This window comes from Macaca thibetana, chromosome 16 (assembly GCF_024542745.1).
Source record: "Macaca thibetana thibetana isolate TM-01 chromosome 16, ASM2454274v1, whole genome shotgun sequence".
Taxonomy (NCBI): domain Eukaryota; kingdom Metazoa; phylum Chordata; class Mammalia; order Primates; family Cercopithecidae; genus Macaca; species Macaca thibetana.
In genome coordinates this window covers 4,902,442-4,923,449 of record NC_065593.1, presented here as the reverse complement: position 1 = coordinate 4,923,449, position 21,008 = coordinate 4,902,442, and the positions used below count along the sequence as shown (strand labels likewise).

The window sequence follows — 21,008 nt, the reverse complement described above, 5'->3', positions numbered from 1 at the left end:
ACTTACCAGGTCAAGCATGGTGGCTTACACCAGTAATCTCAGCAGTTTGAGAGGCTGAGGGAGGAGGATTGCTTGAGCCTGGGATTTTTGAGACCAGCCTGGACAAAAAAATTTAAAAATTTATACAAAAAGTTAAAAAATTGAAAAATTTGATTTTCTACCAAAAAATTAAAAAATTAGCATGGCATATTGGCATGCACTATAGTGTAATCCCAGCTATTCAGGAGGCTGAGGTGGGAACATTGCTTGAGGCTGGGAATTGAGGCTGTGGTGATCCGTGATTGTGCCACTGTACTCCAGCCTGGGCAACAGAACAAGATCCTGTCTTTAAAGAAAAAAAACAAAATCCAGGTGCAGTGGCTTATGCCTATAATCCCAGCACTTTGGGAGGCTGAGGTGGGGATATTGCTTGAGCCTAGGAATTTGAGACCAGCCTGGGCAACACGGTGAAACCTCATCTCTACAAAAAATACAAAAAAATTAGCCAGGTGTGGTGGTGTGCGATGGTAGTCCCAGCTACTCAGGAGGCTGAGGTGGGAGGATCATTTGAGCCTGGGAGGCATAGGTTGCAGTGAGCCGAGATTGCACCACTGCACTCCAGCCTGGGTGACATAGTAAGACCCTGTCTCACAATAAAAATAAAATAAAATAAAAATAAAAGAAATACACTTAACTTTTACTTTTTTCTTTGAATTTTCATTTTGTTTTATATGTGTTCTAGAATATTCATTCATAGTGAATAGCTTGTTATTTGACCGAAGTGTTTCATGTTGTATTAACATCCTGATAGAATTAAACTTGTTTTATTGACTCTCAAGTATTGGGTTTAAAGAAGGGGGGAAAAGGAAAAACCTGGACAACGAGCCATTGAGAATATTTGTGTCAGTATAGGGAACTTTTAGAAGGGTTTCTTTTGAAGGGGTGGACCTCTTTTGCTCCAGCCACCCTGCAGAGTTGAGGGATGTAACTTGTAACCTTCATCCTATGTGGATTGATTGGCACTTCTCTTTACAGATTTGCCTGAAACAAAAGTAGTAGTTCCAAGCATCTCTTGTTTAAATTGGAGGTAATTCCTTACTCTCTTGAATGTCAGTGGCAGTTGTTTTGATAGGTCTTTATGCATATTGCACAAAGGTGAGGTCCTTCAGTTGCTGCTGACTGCACTTCCTCTCCGCTCACCACTGCCTGGTCAGTATACAGAGTGGTGAGAAGTTCTGCTGGACAGGTGCCAAATACTTCTCTAAACTCTAATCCAGCAACTCTGTCCATTTCTTTGGATTGTTTCCACACTTTCTGCAGAGCCAGGAGCTGTTGCCTTCTTTACACTGATTGGTTTAAGCAGGTGCTGCAGTTGTTTCTTTTTCTCTAGCACCAGGGAAAGGGGAGTGAAGTTATTTGTTGGCTGGATTTTAGACAGCAGGGAATGTGTGAGATTACTTTGAAGCTCTGATTGGCATTAGAAGCAGAAAAGTATTGGGGAAATAAGATTAGCATGTGTTACCCAAGTCTAAGGGGATACTGAATCTCTTTCCTTACCTTCTGCTGAGTTGACATGTCCTTATCGTATCTTTAGGCTATAAACCATTTTCTGGGTTACACAGCTCACTTGCTAGGCAGAAGACATGATTTGTCCTTCCTGTGCCATCTTACTGGTTCAGAGTGACACATGGATGCTACATTGGTTGCAGGGTTAGGTTATTAGCATTTAAACAGGTCTTGTGACCACTGTAGTGTCCCAGGGAGTCCGAGCAGAATAAAACTTGCCCAGTTATAAAGCAGACCTACTCATGGTTTGAAAGTTTAAATTTTAAAATCTCCGTGATTGATCAGTTTTCTCTAGCAATAAATACCCAGAAGAAAGAGAGACTGGCAGTTAGCCAGGGTGAGAAGTTAGTAAGGTCAGATAAAGCAAGTGAAGGAATCATGGTATTGAAATTAGCAAGTACAATAGTAGGTACAGTTCTCACTGGACTGTGAAAATTTGATAGACTAAGGGTTTGAAGGTCACGATGAGGACAAAGCAGGATCAGTCACAATGAAGGCGTGCGATGGGTGGTTGTAGTTGGAGAGAAGACTTTCTGATTTTAGGATCTAGGAGGCAAAGCAGTGCCCACTGCTGATGAGGCAGTTGTGATTTTGCATGTAGGGAGTTTAATGGACATGACCTAAAAGTATTTTAACGGTTAGATGTTATGTTGATTGAATGGTGAGTGTTAAAAAAGCCATTGACATGCATTTTGAAATCTGAAAAATAATGTCAAGGCATAATGAGCCATGTGATGCAATCACTTATATATTCTAGGGAATATTTAAGAAGTCATTCCATAACACCAAAAGAGAATGTCGACATAGGGAGATTTTATGAAACGTGAAAAAGGAATTATTTTTAAAATATCACAGTTCAGCAGTGTTCTGGAAGTGGACCAAGAGGGATTCATTTTCTTCTTTCCTTCCCCCTTGGATTAGAAGGAGGCATAATGTGGGTGGGACTTCTTTTGGGGAGGCGAATATTCCTTCCCCCTTGGATTAGAAGGAGGCATAATGTGGGTGGGACTTCTTTTGGGAAGGCGAATAAGGCCTTCGTTATCTTAAGGAAAAAGCTAAGTGTTGGTTTTGATAAATAGGTAGAAGACTTTGGAGCACTATTAAGGGAAATTTTTCTTAAAATTAATGAGTTACTTCCATGTTTTCTGGTGAAAACAGGTAAGAGGACAGGTAGAGTTACTATGAGGCAAGATTGACATTAGCCTGAATCAGAATGAACAGTCGGGATTGGAAGGTAAAAACTTTTCAGATAACCAGAATAAAGGAATTTGATTTTTGTTTTATCCAACATACGCATACACCTATCATCATGGTCCAGACACTCTCCTGGGAGCTGGGGCTGCTTAGAGAAGTAAGATTGGATTCTTGTTCTTGATGAGATGATAAGGCACAGAGAGCCAGACGGATGCTGATAAGCAGGCACTAAGCTGCCTAGTAACAGTGCTACAAGCAGGTGTGGGCTGTGGTGGAGAGGGAAGGACATGGGCCCAGAGTTCCTCTGTGGAAATCAAGAGAGGCTTCACAGGAGATACTGCATTTTGATCTGAATTGTAGAGATTATGTGGGACTTTACCAGGCAAGGGAAGGGTAGAAAGCTGTGCAAGTGCTGGGTGTGTTTAGGTGAGTCCAGAACAGCGAAGATGATGTGGCATGATTTGGATTGGAGGGAGGTGTGCACGGGCCAGCCTGCTGTGCTGTAAAGATGTGTTGAAGTTCTGTTTTAATTTGGTTATACAGTCTTGATTTCTGAATTAAATAAAAATGCAGGCCAGTCACAATGGCTCGTGCGTGTAATCCCAGCACTCAGGGGAGACTGAGGTGGGAGAATCACTTGAGGTCAGGAGTTTGAGACCTGTAGCCCCAGCTACCTGAGAGGCTGAGGTGGGAGGATTGCATGAGCCTTGGAGTTTGAGGCTGCAGTAAGCTAAGATCACACCACTGTACTGTAGCCTGGGTGACAGAGTGAGATGTTGTCTCTTAAACAAAATACAGCAGTTCCCCTTTATTCACAGGGGATATGTTCCAACACTCCCAGTGGATTCTTGAAACCGCAGATAGTACCGAACCTTAATATACTATTTTATATATATATTTCCACACATATATACACACACGTATATGTATATATACATACACTTATACACACACACACACACACACACACCCCCCTATGATAAACTTTGATTTGTATATTAGGCACAGTAAGGAATTAACAGTAACAAATAAATAATAAAATAGAGCTATTATAGCAATATACTGTAATAGAAGTTACATGAGTGTGGTCTTTTTTCATATATACTGTACTTCAGTCACCCATTTTCATACTGCAGTTGACTCCAGGTAACTGAAACCACAGAAAGAGAAACTCCTGATATGGGACTACAGTAGCATTCAGTGCACCCTTAGTTTCACTTTTTTCTTTTAGAGTCACAGGTTTTGCAAATGAGACATCAGAGATAAAAGGGTTCCTAATCTGACTGCTCAACTTAGAAATATTTAAGCATTTTACTTCTTTTCACCTTATTATATCTTTAGTATTTTTCCGAATTACTTCAGTCTTAGTAATGACAATAGCTGTTTACTGTTCCATTAAGTAGACTATAGCTCAAAAGTATAAACGCATAAAGATGTTTCTTATAGCATTATAGATAGTGATGAAAAAATTGGAAACATATTAAGTATCTAAAACATGATAAATTATATATGGTTAGCAAATTTTAAGGTAGAATTGAAATGCTTGAGTGACAGATTAGATGTGGAGGTTGCCAAAAAAGGGAACCAACCCCAGATTTCCAAGTAGAATCTTAACATATTTACTTTCTCATGGGTCCAGATGCTATGAGCATTTGTGTCTGTGTAAGACCCTTTAAACAGTACATATAGAATACATTATAAACCTCTAGACTGGTTTTTAACACATGATCACCAGTTACATTGTAAATGACTAACAATCATTTAAAATTTTTTTGGATAGACATAATTTATCACACTATAAGGAGCTATTTCTGTTGCCTTTGAATTTTACAAATGATGGTTGATTCTAGCAGCAAATTGCCCGACCCTCGCAAGAAGAAAAAGTAGAAGAAAAAGAAGAGGAGAAAGCAGAAAAAACAGAAAAAAAAGAAGAAGAAAAGAAAGATGAAGAAGAAAAAGATGAAAAAGAAGACTCCAAGTGAGTTAAATAATTAGTTATATAATAAGTTAAATGTTTATTTTTATTTTTAGTTTTGTAGATTTACGGAGTACAAGTACAATTGTCACATGGATATATTGCATAGTAGTGAAGTCTGTGCTTTTAGTGTACCATTGCCTAAACAGTGTACATTATACCCATTATACCTCACCCACCCCCTCATACCCTCTCACCTGTTTGAATCTCCAGTGTCTATTATTCCACTTTCTATATCCATGTGTCCACATTATTTAGCTCCCGCTTATAAGTGAGAACATGTGATAGTTGACCTTCTGTTTCTGAGTTATTTCACTTAAGGTGATAACCTTTAGTTGTATCCAAGTTGCTGCAAAATTATAGTTTTTTTTTTTTTTTTGTGACAGCATCACGCTCTCTTGCCCTGGCTGGAGTGCAGTGGCATGATCTCGGCTCATTGCAAGCTCCACCTCCCAGGTTCATGCCATTCTCCTGCCTCAGCCTTTCAAGTAACTGGGACTACAGGCACCCGCCACCGCACCCAGCTAATTTTTTATATTTTTAGTAGAGACGGGATTTCTTTTTTCTTTTTTTTTTGAGACGGAGTCTCGCTCTGTCGCCCAGGCTGGAGTGCAGTGGCCGGATCTCAGCTTACTGCAAGCTCCGCCTCCCGGGTTCACACCATTCTCCTGCCTTAGCCTCCTGAGTAGCTGAGACTACAGGCGCCTGCCACCTCGCCCGGCTCACTTTTTGTATTTTTAGTAGAGACGGGGTTTCACTGTGTTAGCCAGGATGGTCTCGATCTCCTGAGCTCGTGATCCGCCCGTAGAGATGGGATTTCACCATTAGCCAGGGTGATCTCTATCTCCTGATCTCGTGATCTGCCAGCCTTGGCCTCCCAAAGTGCTGGGATTACAGACATGAGCCACTGTGCCCAGCCTAGTAATTTTTAAATAATGAAATTTAATCTGCTGAAATTTTATTTTATTTACTTATTTTTGCGACAATCTCACTCTATCGCCTAGGCTGGAGTGCAGTGGCGTGATCTCGGCTCACTGCAACCTCTGCCTCCCAAGTTCAAGTGATTCTTGTGCCTTGGCCTCGCAAGTAGGTGGGATTACAGGTGCGCATCACCACGTCCTGCTAATTTTGTGTTTTTAGTAGAGATGGGGTTTCACCATTTTTGCCCAGGCTGATCTTGAACTCCTGACCTCAGGTGATCCACCCGCTTCAACCTCCCAAAGTGCTGGGATTACAGGCATGAGCCACCATACCTGGCCGAAATTTTAGAAACATCTAATAGTTACATGATTAAGTTGATGTGATTAAGGAATAGAATATTATAGTAAATGTAACTTTTGACTTAATGAACTTATTTGCAAGTCATGAGTTATTACTGCTTTTCAGAAGGAATGGGTTATAGTAATAAATACTTTCCCCCAGGATATATTGAATGTCATTTAATCTTTGATTTGGAAGATTCCTCAGGTTCTGTTTTTGAGTCTCAGGTAGTATATATTAGATAGTAAAAATGCTAAGAAAGGAAGACTTTTTAAATTTTAGATTCCAGCTTTATTGACTTTGTCATATAAAATGGAGTTTTGGGTTTGTTTGTTGTTGTTATTGCTGTTTTCTTGGTTATAAAAGTGCATTATAGAAAAACAGGAAAAGAAAGAAAAATATAATGAAAATTAACCTATGATTCTGCCACTCAGAGAGTTATTTTTGATGCTTTTGTGTATATACAGGGGTGTGGTAGGTGTGGCGGCATGACAGTTGGTTTGGTTTCTTTTTTCCCCAAGAACTAGCTTTGTAATTTACATGGAACAAAATTCACCATTTTGAAATGTATACATTGATGTGTTTTGACAAGCATATGCACTTGTGTCACTATTATCACAATTGTGATGTAGAATGTTTCCATCACCCCAAACAGTTCCTGTATGCTCCTTTGCAGTCAGTTTCTCTTTCCTCATTTCCAGCCTCTGGCAGTCACATACCTGTTTTGCTTTCTCTAGAATTACATAAAAATGAAATCATGCAGTATGTATGGCTTCTTTTACTTAGCATGAATGCCTTTGAGATTCACTTAGGTTATTGAATGTATCAGTAGTTTGTTCCTTTTTAATATTTATTATGTTATTTCTTTAGTCCTTGTGGAACTATTTAAGATTTACCTAGTTTTGTGGAAGCTAAAGTAGCTAGTCACTTGCCATGGTTTTAAAAGAGACAGATATTCCTCTCATTGTAATTTTATACCTTAGGAAGATACCTATAAGGGAATATATTTTTTTCTTTTAATTTAGGTTAAACATATTTTGGGCCATGTAACCAGTGGTTCTTCTCACATAGAACTCTGTCATATCTTGATTTTATTTTTTTGTTAAAATTTCTAAACTATTTAACAAGCTTTCATTTATTATCTGTGTGAGCTAGGTCTTAGGGAGAATGTGAAAATATGTAAGATGTATACTATTCCCAGGTAGTTCATGATTTAGTAGGGGAAAACTAGGTAAAGTACAAGTATTACTTTAAGAAATAAAAGCCTGGCAGTAAGAAGTCAGCAGACAACCAGTTAAGTGCTTTGGCAGATTAAGAAGAGGTCGAGGCTACTTCTCTCTGGATAATTTGGAGGACATTATGCAGATGCTAGTGGTTAATGTGCATAAGGTAGAGGGAATCACATGAATAGCTAGTGACAGATAATGATTTCATTAGACTTAACATAGTGTGCATCAAGAAGAGAAGTGGAAGGTGGATTGGAGTTAAATTATGTAGAGCTTTCATGAAAGCCAAACATGTTAGACTTCATTCAGGAGGCTGTGCAGTGCGTCTGTTTGGGAATAGTTAGAAAGGGATTAGAATGGATGGAGTGGTTTATTGCCAAAGCTATCCTGCTAGAATATTGATTCATTGGCAAGGTAGAAATGAATAGACTAGAGATATGAATCAGGGAGGCCAGTATGAAAGGCCAGGATTGGGATACTAACGTGTTGAATAAGTGTAGTGATAGTAGAAATAGAGATGGTAGAATTAGTGAGAGAGGCATTTCTGAGATGAAATAACCAAAACTTGGCATTAGATCACATGCAGGAAGTATGGGAAAAAGGAGAGAGCAAAGGATGATATCAAATCTGTAAACCTGAATGATGATGAACATGGTAGGAGTGTTAACAACAAATGATTAGAGAATGACTTGGAGCAAGGAGCAGAGGTGAGGATGAATCTGATTTTGGATATGTTCAGTTTCTGTTGATGGGAAATCCAGGTGGCCCTTCCAGCAGGTAGTTGGGAAGACAAGCCTGAGTCTTTGGAGTTGGTGTGTGTCCAAAGATAGAGATTGGAGTCTTCCCAGTAGAACGTATGAGAATGGGTAACCTCACATAGCTCTAAGGCTCTAGGGGAGAGCCTTGGGAAATCCCTGTATGAAAGGATGAGAGGAGCCCGGCACAGTGGCTCACTCCCGTAATCCCAGCCAAGGTGGGAGAATCGCTTTAGCACAGGAATTCATGACCACCCTGAGCAACATGGTGACACCCTGTCTCTACAAAAAATGCAAAAATTAACCAGGTATGGTGGCATGTGTCTGTAGTCCCAGCTACTCCGGAAGCTGAGGTGGGAGGCTCCCCTGAGCCCAAGAGATCGAGGCTGCAGTGAGCTGTGTTCACGCCATTGCTCTTCAGCCTGGGTGATAGAGTGAGACACTTTCTCAAAAACAAAAATCAGAAACCCAGAAGAAAGGAATGAGAGGAGAAAGGTCTGTCCCCAGTAGGAAAGCCAGAATAGCAGCAGGGATATTTCAAAAGCTAAGTTTAAAGTGATATAAAAAGAAGAATTAACTGCAGCGTCAGTTGTGACAGAAAGACTTGTGGGGAAAATTGAGAAGAGGTCATTTGATTTTGCCGTTTGCAAGTCATTGGTGACTTTTGAGAAAACATCTTTTAACAGGAGGCTGCAGAATAGAAGCCAGCTTTATAAGGGAATAAGTAAGTAAAGGGAAAGAGGGCTATGCAGTAACTTCAATTTAGGACTGAAGGGGAGAGAATTATTTTTGAAAAAAAAATCAACATCTTCCATTAAGCAAGAATAATTAAGTCTTTGAGTATTGTCATCTATCCATTCATTTGCGAAAATGTACATTGAGTATGTTTTCTTAAATATAACAACCATGGGAGGTAAGTAGTACAGAGAATGGTCTTCCAGTATTACATGTAGTACTGTTGCTATTAACAGGAACTACCGTTTTTCTACATGCCTGAGACGATGGTAAGCACTTTATATCCTGAGGGAATTTTAGCTTGAATAATAGCCAATTGTTATTTGATGCTGACTGTGTTCCAGGCACTGTTCTGGGTACTTTATTTAACTCCTTCAGTCCTGGCAACAGTCCCATGAAATAAACTCTTTTTCTCATTGTACAGATGAGGAAACTGAGGCCCATGGAGGCGAGGCAGCTTGTCCAAGGTGATCACATGGCTAGTAAATGACAACTGTGGTACAAACCCAGGCAGCCTGGCTCCAGAGGCTGTTTCCTAAGCATTAACCATTACTGCCCAATTTGTACATAATTAGTATCAGACATGATTTAGAGCATTGAGTCTGGTTTTATAACACAATATTGTGGATTGTTACTATAGAAAAAATATCTATCATGAAGATCATCTATTTTAGCTTCTTCATTTCATGCATGAGGCAACCTAGACCAAAGGCAAATAAAACCCTAGAATTTCTGCCTTTTGGTGTAGGCTCTTGCCTCTGGATTGGAGGTCTAGGGCTTTTCTGATGTCATTTGTTGCTTTCTCATGTAGTTCTGGTTTCTAAATCAGTTGGTTTGAAATGTGTTTAAATTTTAAGTCCATTAACATGTAAAACAGGTCTTATAAAATGTCTTAATTTTAGCTGGTCAAAACTCTTAAAAATTATGGTATGGCAGAATTTTTTTTTTTTTAAAGTAACTGAGAGATTAGGTAGTTTCATTCAGTTTCTATTTAGATAATATTCAAAACTAAAACCTTCTTTGATGGATGTATACTTTTGAATCACACAAGTTTTCATTTACTTTTATGTCCAGAGAAAATACCAAGGAAAAGGACAAGATGGATGGTACAGCAGAAGAAACTGAGGAAAGAGAGCAAGCCACACCCCGGGGGCGAAAGACTGCCAACAGTCAGGGCCGCCGTAAGGGCCGGATCACCAGGTCCATGACAAACGAAGCTGCAGCTGCTAGTGCTGCAGCTGCAGCGGCCACTGAAGAGCCCCCACCACCTCTGCCACCGCCACCAGAACCCAGTGAGTGGAAGAGATTGGCATAAACAGGCCATAATTTTGTTTGGGATTCTGTTTCACCGCTAGGATAGGGTTGGAGGGACTTTTAATATTGACAACCTAGAAATAATCCTGAAGTGTGATCTTTAAATTTTTTTAACTTCAATATCAAAGTTTTTTGAAAAAGAGCATCACCCGCAGTCTTGCCACTCCAATACAGCTGTTTTTCTTTTTTATTTCGTTGTTAGCTAGTCAGCATGTTACTGTGTCTTCTGATATCTTAACTTGGTATATATCATAATTTCTAATTTCTAAGTAATTTCCATTTTTATTTTTTAATGGCTGTGTAATATTCAGGCATGACTTCTTTAACCATTCTCTTATTTCTGAATGATTAGGTTGTCTGTCCTCTTCCCTGCTTTTAAAATGTATATAGCACTATAATAAAAAAATCTTTATTCACATAGTATTTTGTTTACGTTAAATTATTTTTCATGGAATAAATTCCTACGCAAGGGAATACTGGATCTAATAGTTCAAGCATCTTTCTCTAAGTATTGTCTTATTAGTTTATAAAAAGGCTAGATTAATGATAGAGTACCACTGTTAATGATTCAGAGGTACCAATGTTACTGTAACATGAAGTATGAAAGAAAATGCAGTTTAGGGAATGGCAAGAATGAGATAGGGGCACTAACTAGATAGGAGGAGGAAAGATAGGCTGGGGCAGGTCACGATGGGCCTTGTTTGAGATGTATTTTGCTTTGATTATGAAGTGGGGAACTTGCACAGGTTTTTAAATAGAGGAATGCTGTGATTAGATTTGTGTCTTAGAAAGATAACTGGTAGCAATTGTGGAGGTCAGGTTAGACAAAATAAAGGCTGGAGGCAGAGGGCCTGGCATATATGCAGTGGCCCAAGTAAGGAGGGGATGGATTCAGAGTTGATGTATGTCATTGGATGTGAGTGGTAAATGGGAGGCATGATTCAAAAGTTAGTCATCAGTCTAAGGAGGCTATTAGTACTTTAAGTGACTGGGTGAATAGTGGTACTTACAAATTGGGAAAGGGAATGTGACAGGAGCTCATCTCAGGCCTGATGTTCTCAGGAGTTTTTTTTTGTTTTGTTTTTTTCTGAAGCAAAAGAGAACATATTCAGTTTATGATCCATCTTTACCCACTGGATGTCAGACACTCGGGGATGAACTGAGGGGTCTTCAGGAGTTAGGACAAGATGGAGGCTTAGAGGAGTGGAGAGGGAATTGTACTTGGACAGGAAGGAGGTGGGTTGCTTCTTCCTTTGACACTGCAGGAGAGGAGAGGTGGAGATCACTAAGTGGGAAGCTACTGGGTGAGGTGGAACTTCTCCAAAAAAAAAAAAAAAAAAAAAAAAGCTAAAAACGTTTAAAAAATGTAGACATGGAGAGAACTTTTAAGAACATTGAAAAAGATCGTAATATTGAAGTGTTGACTTGTTTCTTTTAGTTTGGTGGAGGAGAGGTTGATACTATCCTATCCTATTTCTGCAGTTTCTTTCACCAAATACTTTTACATAGTCTTTTATGTCAGATAAACAGATTATATAATTATATGATTGGTTTGAATGAAGGATTTAACTTTGTTTTTCTCTGCCTGATTGGGTTCTCTCTTTATTTTAGTTTCTACAGAGCCTGTGGAGACCTCTCGATGGACAGAAGAAGAAATGGAAGTTGCTAAAAAAGGTAAATTGTAGTAGTTCTGGTTTCTGAGGTTTTTGTTTTGTTTTTTAGGGTTATTAGTAATGAGTGAGATGGAACTAATTTTTTTAAAAGGCAAACAGGAGTCAGAAGTGACTTTAAGAGTTCTTTTTTGGTAGTATAGTACCCAGTAAAGTACCCCCAGTGTGCCTTGTTTAAGATGCCCAGTTTTGAACGATTTAAGATTCTCTCTACAGTTTTATTTTGAATGTCATTTAATTAAAGAACAAGTAGGTCATTTTCACTTTTTTAGAGTAGTTATGACTATATGCTATTGAAATTGTTTTGGAATGAATGTTGATATAAAGTCTTATGTTTCTGTTAATTAAAAGTTATATTTATAGGATGGTAAATACTTTTGTCAGTTTGCATTTGGTAAGTCATTTAATTATAAACCACTAGCAAATTGCTCTGTGATTCAGAGGAAAGAGCATGAAGTTTGTAATCAGGCCAACACAGGTTTGAGTCCTGTCTCTGCCACTTTCATAGCTTTGTGGCCTTCCTCTTACTCTGGCACTTTATGGACCTTGTGCTTTTCTGTTGTTGCTTGTTAATGTACTATAATTTGAAATTGAACTAAAATTTCTAATAGGATAAATAATTGGTAATATTGAGAAAGATTAGCTAATTTTTTGGTGGTTAAATATTTACCTTGTAGTTGTAAAGATAAATTATTGTAAATAGCTTGACATTTGAGTGACACATTTCAGATTTTTTTTGTATCTTCCCGTATATATGTATACAAATGCATAGATACATATTCTTTGCACATATGTGTGTGTTTATGTGTGTGCATATATATATGTGTATGTATATATAGATTAGAGAAGTGTTAAATTGCACTGGTTTCTGTAATGCATTGTATTACCATAGGATTGTTTTTAATTGGCTAGTATTTTTCTGATGGCATTGCTTGATTGTGAATTGACTGAGGACAAATATGGATTATAAGTGGAGTCATATATATATCTTTAAATTGTGTTCATTTATATATGATTACCTTATTGGCTTGATATATTGTGTCCAGAGATCTAGATATACCTAATCATTTAGTTTGCAAGTATTTGAGCTATTACTAATGTGTCTAACGTTGTCCTAGCCCTGTGGGAGATACATGGGAAGGACAAGGTTTAGCCCTTCTATTAATGAGCATATTTTAAATTTGAGGGGAAAAAATATAGAACTGTAAATGAGTTTTGTTTCAATAAGTATTTTTATAAGTATCAAAGTATATGTAAGTAATTGAAAGCACACTTCTAGTGTCAATGGTTGTGAATACAATGATTAAGTTAATTTATTATTTCTCTTGTTTGCTTGATCAGGTGACTGTTCAATTAACATTTGGTCTGTTTTTAAAATGCAGGTCTGGTAGAACATGGTCGTAACTGGGCAGCAATTGCTAAAATGGTGGGAACAAAAAGTGAAGCTCAATGTAAAAACTTCTATTTTAACTATAAAAGGCGACACAATCTTGACAACCTCTTACAGCAGCATAAACAGAAAGTGAGTATATCAGGGGTGGTGAATCTTTTACTTATTGTTTTTTACTTAGAGTGTTGTTGTTGTTGTTTGAGATGGAGTCTCACTCTGTCACCTAGGCTAGAGTACAGCAGTGCAATCTTGGCTCACTGTAAACTCTTCCTCCTGGGTTCAAGCAATTTCCTGCCTCAGCCTCCCGAGTAGCTGGGACTGCAGGCACCCACCACCATGCCCGGCTAATTTTTGTAGTTTTAGTAGAGACAGTGTTTCACCATGTTGGCCAGGCTGGTCTTGAACTCCAGACCTCAGGTGATCCACCTGCCTCAGCCTCCTAAAGTGCTGGGATTACAGGTGTGAGCCACTGCGTCTGGCCTTGATGTTTTTTCCTGAGCTTCAGAGATTGGTTATAAGAGAAACCTTTTTGTATCTTACATTTTTATTTACTGCACTTACATGTAAAAGGTATGCTAAATTTTTAGTACAGGCTAGCTGTTTCTCTATTTATTGCTCAAGGAGTAAAGTTTCTATTTGTATTCCTAACAGTCGAAACAAGGCCCATCGTGACCTGCCCCAACTTATCTTTCCTCCTTGGAAGTTTCTGTTTGTAGTAAAGGGAATTAAATACTCTTGAATTACTGTAGGCCGGATTTGAAAAATATAAACTTTTTGGAGGTTGAATTGAAAACTTTAGTTGGAGGTCTGTTGATAATATCGAGTGAATTGATTTGGTATATTAGACATTTTTTCAGAGAGAAGATTCCATGGTATAAATATTAAAAACCAGGGAGTATAACATTATTGGAAATTCCTTAATAAGAAAGTTCCAGTGTAGTGGTTGTCAAAGACCATAGAGCTTTTTTGATGATTCCATGAGGTCACGGCTATTTTCATAAAAATATCAATCAAATGTTATTTACTTTTTTTCAGTATATGATGTTTGCATTTATGGTGTCAAAGCAGTGGTAGATAAAATTGCTGATGCCTTAGCATAAATCTTGGCAGGGAACCAAACGATGCTAATACTCAATGTATTTTTCATCTCTGAGCATTTGCAGTTTTTTCTTAAAATGTCACTTAAGAATGTCCTTGATGACGCAGTGAAAGTTAGTTTTATTAAATCTTGCCCCTTGACTACGTCTTTTTATACTTCGTGTCATGTAATGGGAAGTAAACATAAAGTTCTTCTGCTCTATACCAGAATATGATGGTTCTCTCAAGGAAAAGCACTTTGGCAATTGTTTGAGTTCTAAGTTGCACTAGTCTCCCCTTTTTCATGGAATGTCATTTTAGATTGAAAGAATGACAGACAAACTATGTTTTCAGACTGGGATTTTGGGAGACATTTTCTTGAAAATTAATGAATGAGGCTGTCTTGCAAATAAAATAACTGATAGTATTTGTCGCCACTTTAAAATTTGGAGTTTTCAAGCAAAAAATGAGAATTTTGGAAATAAGTTTCTCTAACCATGAGCTTTACACCTTCTCATTACAGATTTTCTGATGAGATCAGTGGTAATAATAGCAAATGTGATAGTTGTTATTGTGTGATGAAATGTATCCAAATTACAAAAACTTGCTTTAACTCAGTACTTTTCAAATGGCCATTTCATGATGTCATAATGTGATTTGGTTTGACTGTGTTGCCACCCAAATCTCATCATTAATTGTAACTCTCACAATTACTGTGTGTTGTGGGAGGGACTCAGTGACAGATAACTGAGTCATGGGGCAGGTTTTTTTCTCATGCTGTTCTCGTGATAGTGAATAAGTCTCAGGAGATCTGATGGTTTTATAAAGAGGAATTTCCCCACACAAGCTCTTTTTTTGCCTGCCCTATCCATGTGAGATGTTACTTGCTCCTCCTTGCTTTCTGCCATGATTGTGAGGCCTTCCCAGTCATGTGGAACTGTCAGCCCTTTAAGCCTCTTTTTCTTCCAAGTCTTGGATATGTCTTTATAAGCAGTGTAAAAATGGACTAATACAATAAATTGGTACCAGTAGAGTAGGGCATTGCTGAAAAGATACCTGAAAATGTACAAGCAACTTTGAAACTGGGTAACAGGCAGAGGTTGGAACAGTTTGGAGGGCTCAGAAGAAGACAGGAAAATTTGGAAATGTTTGGAATTTCCTAGAGACTTGTTGAATGGCTTTGACAAAAATACTGATAGTGACATGAAAATAAGGTCCAGGCCAAGGTGATATCACCTCAGATGGAAATGAGGAACTTGTTGGGAATTGGAGCAAAGGTGACTCTTCTTATGTTTTAGCAGAGACTGGCAGCATTTTGTCCCTGCCCTAGAGATTTGCAGAACTTTGAACTTGTGAGAGATGATTTAGAGTATCTGGTGGAAGACATTTCTAAGCAGCAAAGCATTCTAGAGGTGACTTGGGTGCTGTTTAAGGCATTCAGTTTTATGAGGGAAGCAGAGCATAAAAGTTTGGAAAATTTGCAGCCTAACAACGTGATAGAAAAGAAAATCCCATTTTCTGAGGAGGAATTCAAGTCTGCTGCAGAAATTTGCATAAGTAATGAGGAGCTGAATGTTAATTTCTAAGACAATGGGGAAAATTTCTTCAGAGGATGTCAGAGGTCTTTATGGCAGCCCCTCGCTTCACAGGCCTGGAGGCTAAGGAGGAAAAAATGATTTTGTGCCCTGGACCCAGGAACCCCTGCTGTTTGCAGCATGGGGACTTGGTGCTCTGCACCCCAGCAGCTCTAGCCATGGCTGAAAGGGGCCAAGGTACAGCTTGGGCCGTGGCTTCAGAGGATGCAAGCCTCAAGCCTTTGCAGCTTCCATGTGGTGTTGAGCCTGTGGGTGCACCAAAGTCAAGAATCGAGGTTTGGGGACCTCTGCCTAGATTTCAGAGGATGTATGGAAATGCCTGGATGTCCAAGCAGAAGTTTGCTGCAGGGGTGGGGCTCTCATGGAGGACCTCTGCCAGGGCAGTGCAGAAGGGAAATGTAGGATCAGAGTCCCTACTAGGGCACTGCCTAATGGAGCTGTGAGAAGAGGGCCACTGTCCTCCAGAATGGTAGATTCACCTACAGTTTGCGCCCTGCGCCTGGAAAAGCCGCAGACACAACGCCAGCCTGTGAAAGCAGCAAGGAAGGAGGCTCTACCCTGCAAAGCCACAGGGTCAGAGCTGCCCAAGACCATGGGAACCCACCTCTTGCATCAGCATGGCCTGGATGTGAGACTTGGAGTCAAAGGAGATCATTTTGGAGCTTTAAGGTTTGACTGCCCTGCTGGATTTTGGACTTGGATGGGCCCTGTAGCCCCTTTGTTTTTGCCAATTTCTCCCATTTGGAATAGCTGTATTTACCCAATACCTGTGACCCCATTGTATCTAAGAGGTAACTAGCTTGCTTCTACTTTCACAGGCTCATAGGGGAAGGGACTTTCCTTGTCTCAGATGAGATTTTGGGCTATGGATTTTTGGGTTTATGCTGAAATTAGTTAAGACTTTGGAGGACTGTTGGAAGGCATGATTGATTTTGAAATGTGAAGACATGAGATGTGGGAGGGGCCAGCGGCAGAATGATATGGTTTGGCTGTGTCCCCACCCAGATCTCATCTTGAATTGTAGGTCCCACAATTCCCATGTGTTGTGGGAGGGACCCAGTGGGAGATAACTGAATCATGGGGCAGGTCTTTCTCATGCTATTTTTATGATAGTGAATAAGTCTTATGAGATCTACTGGTTTTATAAAGAGGAGTTCCCCTGCACAAGCCCCCCTTTTTTTCTTCTTTTTTTGGCCTGCCACCATCATGTAAGATGTTACTTGCTCCTCCTTGCCTTTTGCCATGATTGTGAGGCCTCCCCAGCTGTGTGGAACTGTAAGTTCATTAAACGTCTTTTACTTCCCAGTCTCAAGTATGTCTTTATCAGCAGCGTGAAAATGAACTAATGCATAATGGATCATGCATTGATAAAATATTGATAATTTTTTTTAATATACCAAATGTAAGATAGATTTTAGATTTTTTTCTTTTTTCTTTTTTCTTTTTTTTAAGATGGAGTCTCACCCTGTCGCCCAGGCTGGAGTGCAGTGGCATGATCTCGGCTTACTGCAACTCCGCCTCCCAGGTTCAAGCAGTTCTCCTGCCTCAGCCTCCTTAGCAGCTGGGATTACAGGCGCACGCCACTACACCCGGCTAATTTTTGTATTTTTAGTAGAGACAGGGTTTCACTGTGTTGGTCAGGCTGGTCTTCAGCTCCTGGCCTCAAGTGATCTGCCTGTCTCCGCCTCACAAAGTACTGGGATTACAGGCGTGAGCCACCACGCCTGGCCAGATTATAGATTTTAACAGGGTATAAAGGGTTCCTTGATATGGTATCAGATTTCATATTGTAACTAACAAATAAGAAGTGACATTTGCTTAGTTTTGGTACAATATCAAAAAGTAATATTCACAAGTATCTGAAAAATCTGTTAAAATATTCTTCCCTTTTCCAACTACATATCTGTGTGAGGCTACATTGTTTTCTTATACTTCAACCAAAACATTAGATGACCTAATGTAATCCACAGATTAAATCATATGTGGAAGCACCTTGAGAATTGTGCTGTCTCTGTTAGATCAGACATGGAAGAGATTTCCAAAAACGGAAGGTTGTGCCACTTTGTTTGTAAGTCATTTTTTGTTTTGGAAAATGGTTACGTTTCATTAAAAAAATAAGTCGCGCATGGTGGCTTACGCCTGTAATCCTAGCACTTTGGGAGGCTGAGGAGGGCGAATCACAAGGTCAGGAGATCGAGACCATCCTGGCTAACACAGTGAAACCTCGTCTCTACTAAAAATAAAGGAAAAAATGTTAGCCGGGCGTGGGGGTGGGCGCCTGTAGCCCCAGCCATTCAGGAGGCCAAGGCAGGAGAATGGCATGAACCCAGGAGGTGGAGCTTGCAGTGAGCCGAGATTGCACCACTGCACTCCAGCCTGGGCGATAGAGCGAGGCTCCATCTCAAAATAAATAAATAAATAAATAAATAAATAAATAAATAAATAATTTATGAGTTTATATTGTTTTTAATAAGTTAAAATTTTAAAGTTTTCTTAGTTTTAGTTTCTGATATAGTAAGTGTCTATCTGGCTGTCTATGTATATTTCTCTCATAAAGAAAAGTTCTTTGGCCAGGCGCGGTGGCTCACGCCTGTAATCCCAGCACGTTGGGTGGCCGAGGCGGGCGGATCACGAGGTCAAGAGATCAAGACCGTCCTGGCCAACATGGTGAAACCCTGTCTCTACTAAAAATACAAAAATTAGCTGGATGTGGTGGTGTGCACCTTTAATCCCAGCTACTCGGGAGGCCGAGGCAGGAGAATCACTTGAACCTGGGAAGCGGAGGTTGCAGTGAGCTGAGATCGCACCACTGTACTCCAGCCTTTTTTGAGGCGTCTCAAAAAGGAAAAGAAAAAGGAAAAGTTCTTTGCGGCCTTTAATACTTTTTAAGAATGTTGCATCCTTAGACCAAAAAATTTGAGAATTATTAAAGTGTGATAGTAAAGCTAATAAGATTTGAATTTATTAAGAGTATACAAGATACAACATCAACTGATTTAAAAGGGTATATACAAAGGGGTCTTTAGGTTAATAATAAGAATGTGAGAGTTAAAAATATGCTGTAGCAACCAAAACATGAAAAAGTCTACTGACAAGATAAAGACTTGACTTCACGAGATAACATCCAAAATGTTTTGAGACAAAGTGAAGTAAAGAATGAATCAGATGTGTATTTAAAATATAAATGTTGGCTGGGCGTGGTGACTCACGCCTGTAATCCCAGCACTTTGGGAGGCTGAGGAAGGCAGATCATGAGGTCAGGAGATTGAGACCATCCTGGCTAACATGGTGAAACTCCGTCTCTACTAAAAGTACAAAAAATTAGCCGGGTGTGGTGGCAGGCACCTGTAGTCCCAGCTACTCGGGAGGCTGAGGCAGGAGAATAGTGTGAACCCAGGAGGCGGAGCTTGCAGTGAGCCCAGATAATGCCACTGCACTCCAGCCTGGGTGACTGTGCGAGACTCCGTCTCAAAAATAAAAGTAAATAAATAAATGTATGTTATATTAGTCATGGTCCTTCTGAGAAACAAAATTAACAGGATGTGTTTATGCATATATATAGAAAGACTGAGATTTAAGGAATTGGCTCACGCTATTGTGGAGGGTTGGCGAGTCCAGTGTCTGATGGGGTAGGCTGGTTGATTGGAGATTCTGGGAAGAGTTGCAGTTGGACCCCAAAGGCAGTTTTCCCGGCAGAATACCTTGTTTTTATTTTTGTTTTTATTTTTATTTTTTTGGGATGGAGTTTTGCTCTGTCGCGCAGGCTGGATTACAGTGGTGCAATCTCGGCTCACCGCAACCTCCGCTTCCTGGGCTCAAGCGATACTCCTGCCTCAGTGTCCCGAGTAGCTGGGATTACAGACACGCACCACCATGCCCGACTAATTTTTGTATTTTTAGTAGAGACAGGGTTTCACCATGTTGGCCAGGCTGGTGTTGAACTCGTGGCCTCAAGTGATCCGCCCGCCTTGGCCTCCCAATGTGCTGGGCTTACAAGTCTGAGCCACTGGGTCCGACCATGAGCCACTGCGCCTGGCCTGTGTTTCTGTATATTTGACTTTACATTAAGAATTAGTGAATACTATCATATATTGAAGAAAATGCTTGGTGACGTAGTGGATTATTGCATGTGAACAGAGGGATGTTGTAGTAGGGTAAAACGTTGTCTCTTCCCTAGTTACTAGTGAAAGGATCAAACAGAATGGGTTAATATTGGCAAGAGAGGGACATACACTGGGCTCTGGAAAAATCCATATAATAACTTATCTGCTGGGCATGGTAGGTCATGCCTGTAATCTTAGCACTTTGGGAGGCCAAAGTGGGAGGATTGTTTAGGCCAGACGTTCCAGACCAGTCTGGGCAACACAGCAAGACCTCATATTCAAAAACAAACAAATAAATTAAAAGTAGCTATTATCTAATCCTTGAAAATTTACAGAATCTTCTGAAAGCTTTTTAGAAAGTGTAGCCAGTGTGTCTCTGGGATTCTCTTGCATTCCTACTATGAACATAGAAATATTAGCCTTGAGAATTGCAGCTAATTCTGTGACTCTAATATAGAAAATGATTGTTTCTCTTGAGTTAATTAATACTTTAGGTTGGCTCCTAAATATCATCCACATGAAAATGTTGAGTAGACGTGCAGGTAATTTTTAACAAGGTAGTAATGTATTTTCCTCTCCTGAGGAGTCTCACTGGGAGAGGCTGACAGCTGAAGTGAGGTGAAATGTAGGCTCTGTAAGGGGCGCAGGATAGAGGACCATCAGGGCTGGGACTTCCAGAAACCTGGGTCTGCAAACGCAGAAGATATTAAGCTTTCTATTTAGTAACATGAAGTTATAAATATAATGTAAATAGTTAATGTCTTACAGTTAAATGCGTACATATGTACTCTTATGTATATGCGATCCCAGTAGAAGAATGAGCAATTTTGTATAAACATACTTTGCAGAAGGGAGCATACTATTTTTTAAAAAAAGGAATTAAAAAAATTTTTTTTTTTTTTTTTTTTTTTTGAGCAAGTCTTACTCTGTCACCCAGCCTGGAGTGCAGTGGCGTGATCACAGCTCACTGCAGCTTCAGCCTTTTGGGCTCAGGTGATCTCCCTGCCTCAGTCTCTTGTGTAACTGGAACTACAGGAGAGCACCAGCACACACAGCTAATTGTTTTTTGTAGGGGCAGGTGTCTGACTTTTGTTGCCCAGGCTAGTCTCAAACTCCTGGGTTCAAGTGATCCTCCCACCTCAGTCTCCAAAAGTGCTGGGGTTATAGAC

General features: G+C 39.7%; 3 protein-coding genes across 14 annotated transcripts in view; 2 read left to right on the top strand and 1 right to left on the bottom strand.

The window, feature by feature from the left end:
* PIGL (phosphatidylinositol glycan anchor biosynthesis class L) overlaps positions 1 to 21,008 on the bottom strand; it is a 679,575-nt gene that overhangs the window by 206,951 nt on the left and 451,616 nt on the right. The gene's annotated exons all lie outside the window — the stretch shown is intronic.
* Positions 1 to 21,008, top strand: part of NCOR1 (nuclear receptor corepressor 1) — a 188,758-nt gene that overhangs the window by 86,770 nt on the left and 80,980 nt on the right. For 7 of the 12 annotated variants that reach the window (XM_050763367.1, XM_050763373.1, XM_050763369.1 and 4 more), the window contains 4 exons: positions 4,590 to 4,717; positions 9,765 to 9,982; positions 11,616 to 11,678; positions 13,057 to 13,196. In XM_050763367.1, the coding sequence (XP_050619324.1) occupies positions 4,590 to 4,717; positions 9,765 to 9,982; positions 11,616 to 11,678; positions 13,057 to 13,196 (549 nt within the window). The remainder of the gene's footprint in view (positions 1 to 4,589; positions 4,718 to 9,764; positions 9,983 to 11,615; positions 11,679 to 13,056; positions 13,197 to 21,008) is intronic. The other 5 variants (XM_050763372.1, XM_050763376.1, XM_050763371.1 and 2 more) reach the window with 1 other exon arrangement.
* The window catches only part of ZSWIM7 (zinc finger SWIM-type containing 7), a 145,411-nt gene continuing 135,288 nt past the window's right edge, over positions 10,886 to 21,008 (top strand). Inside the window, exon 1 of the mRNA XM_050763495.1 lies at positions 10,886 to 10,890. The gene's annotated coding sequence lies outside the window, so the exon portion shown is untranslated. The remainder of the gene's footprint in view (positions 10,891 to 21,008) is intronic.